General features: G+C 31.0%; 1 protein-coding gene across 1 annotated transcript; it reads right to left on the reverse strand.

Moving 5' to 3' along the window:
* Window positions 1-533: 533 nt before the first annotated feature.
* Window positions 534-5970, reverse strand: LOC112034085 (laccase-7-like). Its single transcript, XM_065775493.1, has 6 exons — window positions 5858-5970; window positions 5193-5344; window positions 4535-4779; window positions 4217-4345; window positions 2166-3125; window positions 534-962 (listed from the first exon to the last, which is right to left on the reverse strand). The coding sequence occupies exons 1-6, from the start codon at window positions 5951-5953 to the stop codon at window positions 838-840; spliced, it is 1707 nt and encodes a 568-aa protein (XP_065631565.1). The 5' UTR covers window positions 5954-5970; the 3' UTR covers window positions 534-837.
* Window positions 5971-9325: the final 3355 nt, after the last annotated feature.

Below are 9325 nucleotides of genomic sequence, written 5' to 3' on the forward strand. Positions count from 1 at the left end.
AGTTCCATTTAAAACGCCACTCTAGCACTCCCTAAACGTAGCTTAGGTTTGGGGTGATAAAAAAAAAAAAAAAAAAATTGTATGGAACTCAAGTTCATGGAGCTCAAGTTCCATTTAAAACGCCACTATAAGTCTCCTTGAACGAAGCTATAGATATGGAACTCGATCTCCATGAACTCGAGTTCCATGCAAGTTTTTTATTTTATTTTTTTAAGTTTGATCAGGCATAACTTGATTTTATTAAAATTGAGTTTCAAAACATGGGCATAAACCTAAATAGTTTCAAAACAGGAACATATTGCTAAATTTTTTTAAAAATAAAAGCAAAATGCTAGAATTCCCCTAAATTTTGTTGTGAAATTGTAGTGCAGACTGCACACAGCACCACCACATATATATTTTTGAGAAAAAACACTACCATATATATGATTTAAGAGAATTTTGATCTTTGACTTTTATAACACAAGATTTGAATGAGAGGAGACAAATAAAAAGGCGAATTTAAAAAAAAAAAAAAAAATTTTAAGACAAGGAAATCGAAAATGACTATAATTATTTAATACAATAAATAAATAAATAATTGTATAGAACAAGAAATGATTAATGATTAACTTCATCACGAATGCCTATGACATTGTTGGCACCTTTTATTCTCCCTAACGGTGAGGTCGGGTTTGAACTTTGAACCCCTTCCCCTAATTTAAGGTATCAACCAAAAAGAAAATTTGTGACAAATTTGTTGCAAACCAATCATGAGAAATTTGAAAAATCAAATTACAAATAAAGAATGAAAGAATATAAGAAAACATTAACGACGGTGACACCGTGAAAGAAATATTAACATTTGGGTAGATCAATTGGCGGTGGAGGCAGCGTAGAATAGGGTCCATTCTCAACTTCAAAAGCCATGCCCAGACCCCATGGCAAGTGCACGTCCAGATGGCAATGTACCATCCAAATACCTGCGTGGTTTATTTTTTCATCAAACATAAGTGACAAACTAATTAAAAAGATTGGTTTAAATCTCGGTCAAAGAAAACAAATTTACGGATACACCAAAATTTTTAATTTAATTATGCAATTACCAAAAAAAAAAAAAAAAAATCTCATTTTTATAAATTTTTAAGGTTTTCTTGTTGCAGCTAAGTTTTTAAGTTTGATCCACATGTTTCTTCAATCTTAAACTTGGATTTTTTTAATAATATGAGTGACATACCAATTTAGATAATATAATCCACCAGTCTAAATTATCATAAGTAAATGACATTGTAATAATACTAAACTGTATAAAAGATCTATCATTAGAAAATGAGATTTGCAACTATCTTGAATATTTATTTGAAAGAATCGCTTATAGAACTCGATCATTAACTTGTGAAAAAACGAAACAAAACTGTCAACCAAAATGACAAGATATAGCGTACATTGCCGAGCTTGAAAAAAAATATAGAATAACATCTTTTTTTTTTTTTTTCTTTTTCAAAGAATGGATTTTTCTAATCCAAGTGTATGTTATTTTTACAATGAATTATTTTTTCCGGTTAACAATAGTTGCAGATTTGCCAATATTCAAGGTTCTTTAAATTTCTTTCTCTGTCATAGTAAATAGGGTAAAATATAACTAAATTGAGGTTTGAGCTAATACTAAGTAGGTCTAAAACTTTTCAAAACTGACTAACTTGGTCGCTAACCAATAAACTCAACTTGAACTCTATACTATTACTTATTTTTCTACTCTCTTTCTCTCTCACAGTGATTATAGACCAAATTGGTCAGTTTTAAAAAGTTTTGAAATTGGTTGGCGTTAGCCCAAACCTAACGGGTGTTAATTGTAGTTTACCCTAATAAAAATAACTAATGAGGTAGTTAGATTGCATACTATATCTATATGCATCATGAAACTCCTTCTCATCCAAGATTCTTTTTGTACTTAAGTTCATGTGAAGTTGTGTACTACATAGAAAAGTTAGATAGTTACAAACTTACACTACAAGATGTGTTAATAGAAAAATATCACTTACTTCTAATTTGAATAACAGTTTCTTCTCCATATCTAATAATATTATTAAAGATGAAATTATAGATTTAAGATTCATTGAATTGTGTAACATAATAATAATAATAATAAAAGAAGAGAAAAATAAGAGGCAAGGTAGAAATATAACCTGGATTATTTGCTGTGAATCTGATAACAGCCCAACCCCCAGTTGGCACGGCTATAGTATTACGTATTTGTGGATTGACCAAATTGAACTTTCGGGGATCTTTAATGGAGTCATAATTTCCAAAACCTTGTGCTAACACATGGAAGTTGAAACCATGAAAGTGGATAGGATGAGACTCTGTTGCTATTAAGGCTGTGTTCTGAAGAACAATCTCCACTGTTGAACCGAACTTCAGTTTCCTTACTTTTGTACTCTTTGGTGCAAATAACATGGACTGATTGAAAGCGTTGCTCGAATTGGTGTAATCAAATACCGATGGAGGGTTATCAGGAAAATCAGTTGTATAAACCCCATTCTTATTATTGTAAAAGAATGCTTGTAACATTGACAATTTACTAGGGAGCTGAAATGATTCATTGTTCATGCTCGCAGACAATCGCTGCCCAAATGGACCTGCACAAGTGGCACTCCCTTCTCCACATGGTGCAAGATTTATCCCAAATGTGATAAACATGTGCTCGTCCACCTGACGTGGCACTGGGACCCAATGGGGCCCAAGTGGATAGCCAGTGAGATTGGAGTAAAACTTGTAAGCTGTGGGTGTGTCATTGAAAGCTGGTAAGGCTGGCATTATGGGAGTTGCTGATGACTTGGCACCCTGATAGACAATGATGCCACTTGTGGTTGTGTTGTCGAACGGTATGCCTTGGGCAGTAATGTAGGGTCTTGCGGCCATGTAGTAAGAACCCACAGGTTGATCAGCGGTGAAAAGAACATCAGTGGTTTGGCCGGGAGAAAGGACAATAACATCAGTGACATAAGGTGCGGTGTAAGCAGCATCAATTGCTACAACTTTCATTTTATGATGGGATATTTTGAAAAACAGTTGGTTATTGAGTGCAGCGTTAATGATGCGTAACATATAGGTCTTTCCTTGGATCACCTCAAGCTTATATGTGCCTGAAAAAATTGTAAAAGAACCATCTTAATAATAAGAGAAAGTGAACACAATTTTTGTTTCATGACTTTTATCAACACCGAAGTGGTGGACTATGAATGGAGGAAAAAAAATCTGATAAGTTTATGTGAAAATGATTTCTCCCGTTCACCACTCTTATATACTCGACTGCTTTAACAGGTTGTGGGAAAAAGTGTAGCTGCTCTTTCTTTAAAAAAATTTAGTCAACAGGTCATGAGGGAAAGATGAAACTTAAATTGAGGGGATTTGTGAATGATTGATTTTTTTTTTTTTTGCTGAACTTCAATGTGTGTGCAAGTAGTGGCGACCTCAGGATTTCTTTTCGGAGTGTCATTAAGAAACTTAAATTTTAAAAAATTTAATAAAAAAATAACTTAAGTATATCGAGTTATAGACCCAAAAAAAAAAACACAAACACACACACACACACAAATATATGATATTTTACTAGTTTTCATATTTTGAGATCATTATAAATTTTATTATTTATTATCAATGTGGGTAGGTGTAACTATATTTTTATTTTGTAAAGTTGTATAAAATTTTGTATTTTTATGCAATTGTTATTATCTATTTGTCATTGATTTTTTTTTTTTTTGTAAATTTTTAAATTGGATGACAAAACTCAACCCACATGCATTGTATTAATTATTGATCTAAAGAGCCACACCTATCCATACATATATAAATAATACACTATGTATCTACTTAACCAATCAAATGTTTAAAGAATTACTAAATTTACTATTTTTTTAATCATTAACTTTATAAGAAAAATGTTATTATAACATGATAACAATACACACATGTAACAAATCCTCTATATTTCTTAATTATTAAATTATATTATATTTATATTATACACACTCACTTTCACACTAATAACATTAAAACGAAAATAAATAAATAAATAATGCATACAATCCGTATCAAACACACACACTCATACAAATAATATATAAATATATAATAAAAAGAGATACAATCAACTAAAGTCAGAGATACCAATAGTCGTTAGATAGAGAAAAGAGATTCATGAGAGAGAGATTCACAGTGACTGATTATTACATACCAGTTTGAGAACATGGGTAGAGATCACCAGGTTGTCCGTTGATTGTAAAAGCGTCGGAAATGTTAGGTGCGGCACCTGTTGCGAGACCTTGGTTCTCGACATCAACAACATTAGCATCCCAATACTCCCCTGCAATAACATTTAAAGGACCATTAGCTATTTATTTACATTAGGAATTAGGCCAGTGTTGTATGTGTTTCTATGCATTGCCTCAACAACAGAATAGTTTTGGTGAAAAACTTCATTGTTACTTTGTTAGAAATTTCTATTCTTTCATATCCATATGATCAAACAAGTAAGAGTGTTAGGAGTTGATACCCAATAAGATCGGAAATTCTTCGTAAGGAGATGGAAATGGATAAAAGTTTCCAAATCTTGGTTTGATAATAAGTGCTCCATAGACAGTTGCACGGAGCCACGAGACATGAGCATGCCACCAAAGAGTCCCCTCTTGTCCAGTGATTTTAAATCTGTAAGCATAAGTTTGGCCAGGATGTATGGGACATTGAGTTACATATGAAGGTCCGTCTGCCCATGCACTCAATAGTTGAAACACTCCGTGCCTGCATCAAAATTTTCATGGCGACACAATAATAATTTACCTATATTGTTTCGCAAAATATATCTTCATGCATTCATAAACTTATGCTCTTTCCGATATAACCCTTTATTTAATTATATACTAATATGTCAACGGTTGGTTCTTTCTTTTAAAAGTAGTATACCGCATCAACAACAACTACTACTACATGTCTTAGCCTTGAATTTTGGGGCATTCTCAACGGATTAATATCATTCTTTTCATTAACAAGTTGTACACATGCATAAATAACTTTAATTTCTTATTGTTTTCCAATGAAAGCACGGAAGCCTCTTTTTACCTTATAATTAAATACCCCCCCAAAAAAAAGAAGGAAAAAAGAATGACAATGGCTAATTGGCAGACTTTTAGTTGTATAGCATAATAAGGATTTACCAGTGGATAGTAATATTATAGGGAGACTGATTGACTACGTGGATCACAAGGTCATCACCCTCTCGAACGCTTATTACTGGACCAGGCAGAGTTCCATTTACTGTAGTTATCACTTGCTCGTGGCACAGCCGTTGGACTGTCAGGTTTTGCACCTGTAACAATAATAATAATTAAGAATTGTTATAATAACAAAATTTTGATGTAGTTCAAATTCTGTACTGTTAATTACGTACATCTCAAATATAGGTACATGAGATAATAGTCAACTCCTCACATAACTAGGTTGATTGGTGAGGAAGGAATTGAAGAGCAAAAGAAATAGCATTTCTAAAGTCTAGGCTTACACTAACGATTATTCCAAGTTAACTATTAAGTAAGTCGACAGAACAAAAAGTAATGCTAGAGTAAACGTTTTTACACCACTGCTAAAATATTTGGTGTGATTACAACAACATCACTTCAACTCGAATACAGTATTGATATCATTTTAAGCATGCAGTAATTATAACAATTCATATCAATAGTTGTGGAAAATAATATGGTCCTAAATTTATTGTATTGCTAATAGTGCTAAAGACCCTTTTTCCCCCACCCCATTGCACTCATTTACTACTAGGAAAACACAGCAAGAAATAGAAAAACATTCAAATGGATAAGCTAGATACATGGAAAAAATGTTCCACTGTTTCTGCAGAGGTTAATGAAGAAGATAGAAGAGCTAAAGCGCATGCTAGCAAAAATTGAAAGAGACCCATCATCATTAGAGAAAAGAGTGCAGAGAGATGAAGAGGGAAAGAATAGGAAGCTCCTATTTATATTAGACAACATGGATTTCTCGGAACGTGCGCAATTGTAAGGAATCTCCATGCTTTCTGTATGTCTATTATTAAAATACACACGACCATTTCAAAAACTTATCATCCAATGGATTTCTGAATTCTGATTGGGCATTTGAGTTGGTAATGTGTTGTGTTTGCAGAAACTTAAGTTATCTAGCTAGCAGCTTTATCCAGCCATTTAGAACATACATTAAAGAAAGCACACATAATATCTTTTTTGTTAAGCAAACTGTCCTTTTCATTGGGATTTTTTTTTTTCCCTCTGAGAATCTTCATTGGGATAGTTATGAGTAACTAATGTCACGTTATACTTCATATAGATAAGTGCCGTTAAATATTTAGCATTTCATGAATACTGGCGGAGCCACCCAAAAAAAAAAATTTCGGACCCAAACTTTATATATATATATATATATAAAATTAAATTCAAATAATAACTTCTCATATCTTCTCTTAAAAGTTACTATGTTTTAGAGTAAAGTTTGTGATGTGACTTTGTATTAGAAAACATTTTTTCCCTCTACCGTTCGTGTATTTGTTTGTTTCTCAATAAAAAAAAGAAAAACGAAAAAAAGATTATTGTCCTACATTGTTTTAAAAAATATGTTGTGTATAGCATAACTTACTTTATCATCATTTCTTAAAAGTTATCCTCTCACATTTGTGTATTTGTTTGTTAAACTATATAAATGCATTACATATTTTTAATAAGCCCTCCTCTCCCCCGGCAACTTAAAAGTTCTTGTAAGTCTTTATTTATTTACTTATTTTGAGTGCATTACATAGTTTTAATAGGCCCTCCTCTCTCCCCTGCCGACTAAAAGGTTCCTGTAAGTTTTTTTTTTTTTTTTTGGTCTCATAAGCTTATTTTTATTTATTTTTTGATGATAAAAAAAAAAAAAAAAAAAAAAAAAACCCTTACAGGAACCTTTTTGTCGCCGGGGAGAGAGAGGAGTTATTAAAAATATGTAATGCATTTATATAGTTTAACAAACAAATACACACAAATAGGAGAGTATTACTTTTAAGGAATGATTATAAAACAAGTTATACTATATACAGCATATTTTTTTTTAAGCACTGAAGTATAGTTAATTTCAATGCTTACGGAATATAAATAGTTTCCAGTCATGATATGCATTTAGCTTCTTAAATCAGATTTTTTTTGCAAATAGAGATTGATGAATTATTTAATCCATTAGGTCGGGAAAACACCTCTCTTTAAAATAAAAAAATAAAAAAGGAAATAATGGATCATTGGATAGCTAGTAGCGTAATCAAGTCGTCATATATACGTCTAAAGTCTAAACATGCATTAATTTTCGAGAAAGTATTAAATGTTGTAAACCTGTAATTTACAAGATAAGAGACATAAATTTCTTTCTTTATCGATGGTCAAGTTGTTGCCAACTGGAAGCAAGAAAATTGGAAGTCATCGGAGATTTATTTTAGAATCAATCTCAATCATTTGTTGATAGCCAAGGTTGTCTTAAAATATATTTGTGATCATTCGTTTACTCCCTGGTACTAATTAAAAATAAAGACTGTTATGATAATTTAATTAATAAAAGAATTGCTGTCATAAAGGGCTGGAAGATTCCAAAATCTTTTTTGATAGAAATATATGTTACATCCTAAAAGATTATAGTAAATTGTCAATTTAATCCACTAAATTTAAAATGGCATTTTTTTTTATAGAAATACTATTAGCTTTGACAATATCGTCATTTTAATTATTCCAAACAAAAAAAAAATTTCAAATCATTTTTAATTTTATAAATGTTAAAATGAAGTTAACGATATTTTCAAACGGTAATGAACAAAATGACTCAAATGAAAGCGTTTACAAAATTTAAACTTGGTAAACTAAAATAACAATTCACCAAATTTATAATATAGGTTTCATTTTTGCCGGCTTTTTTTTTTTCTTTTTTTTATTACTATATAAATGAGAGTATTCATATTCTTTGAATACTGGATTATTCCTTCAGATATAAATTATATTTTCACTATAAAAAGTTTAAATTTATTTTATCTCAAAACAACCATATGGGAGCATCACGGCCATGAAAGCCATGCATTGAATAATTTTTTTTTCCTAATATAAGAAAGAAATTCTATTCTAATTTAAATCTAAGTATATATGTGTGTAAAATTCTCTCTTAGAAACTTGAACCTCGACTTTTGCCTCACACACCCGGCAAACACTTATACTTACAAAATGACCATTATCTCCAAAAGTGCGCCATAGTGAATAACAATATCTGTTAATTAGGGTGTGCATGGGTCGGATTGAGGGGATTTTTTAACCCAATCCACCATGGTAGGTAAAAAAAAAAAAAAAAATCAATTCAACCCAACCCACATGGGTCGGTCGGGTTGGGTTGAACCCATGGGTTGGACAAATTTTTATTATTATTATTATTAAATTGAGTAGAAAAAAAATATAAATATAAATATATTAAAAAAAACCCAAAGATTAGTATCAATGTAACTCCTTAAAGGTAAACAACACTAATGACTAAACAACAATAGTAATTACTAGGGTTTGTGTGAACTAATTAGCTTTTATATGGGATAAGAAGAGCTGGTTATTTTTTTAAAAAAAATTATTAACTATATAATATTAACTATATATATATATATATATTAAATATATGGTGGGTCGGGTTGGGTTTGGCGCAAGGGAGTCAATACCATACCGGAGGCTGTACCGGTTTGGCCACGAGTACGATATATTTTGGATACCGGTCAATACCGGTGTACCGTTTCGGGTTTACCGCTATTTTTTTATTTATAATATATATATATATATGTATGTATATATGTATGTGTGTGTGTATATATACATATATATTATAATAAATATAAAAGTTTAGCATAAAACATTTCTTCAATTTAGAACTAATTATTCATGGTTTTAGACTTTAGTATCAATTAAAAGAAAAAAAAACACAATATAAAAAATAGAAAGCTTAAAAGTTACCATTGCATACTAAGAAAACAAATAATACTAATAAGTTAATGCAAATAAGTTATCATTCTGCTCTAACAAAAATTCAAAAATTACAAAACTTAATTAAAAAAAAAAAATTTTCTATACCGGCTGGTACGCCCGGTACCGGCCGATATTGCCTGAAATTGGCCGTACGGCTGGTATTTTTTCCGATACGAACAGGGGGTTATATGTACCAGTTTGCTTGTCGGTCCGTATAAATAATACTAATAAGTTAATGAAATAAGTTATCATTCTGCTCTAACAAAAATTCAAAAATTACAAAACTTAATTAAAAA

This window comes from Quercus suber, unplaced genomic scaffold (assembly GCF_002906115.3).
Source record: "Quercus suber isolate HL8 unplaced genomic scaffold, Cork oak 2.0 scaffold_113, whole genome shotgun sequence".
Classification (NCBI taxonomy): Eukaryota; Viridiplantae; Streptophyta; class Magnoliopsida; order Fagales; family Fagaceae; genus Quercus; species Quercus suber.

Bases quoted from the DNA above. Each gene is read 5' to 3' on its own strand.
- LOC112034085 (XM_065775493.1), bottom strand. From the start codon at position 5,953: ATGATGATGGGTCTCTTTCAATTTTTGCTAGCATGCGCTTTAGCTCTT. The intron at 4,346-4,534 runs GTATCAACTCCT...ATGTTATTGCAG, and splicing joins AGAATTTCCGATCTTATTGG to GGGAGTATTGGGATGCTAAT. The intron at 3,126-4,216 runs GTATGTAATAAT...CAATTTTTTCAG, and splicing joins CTACCCATGTTCTCAAACTG to GCACATATAAGCTTGAGGTG.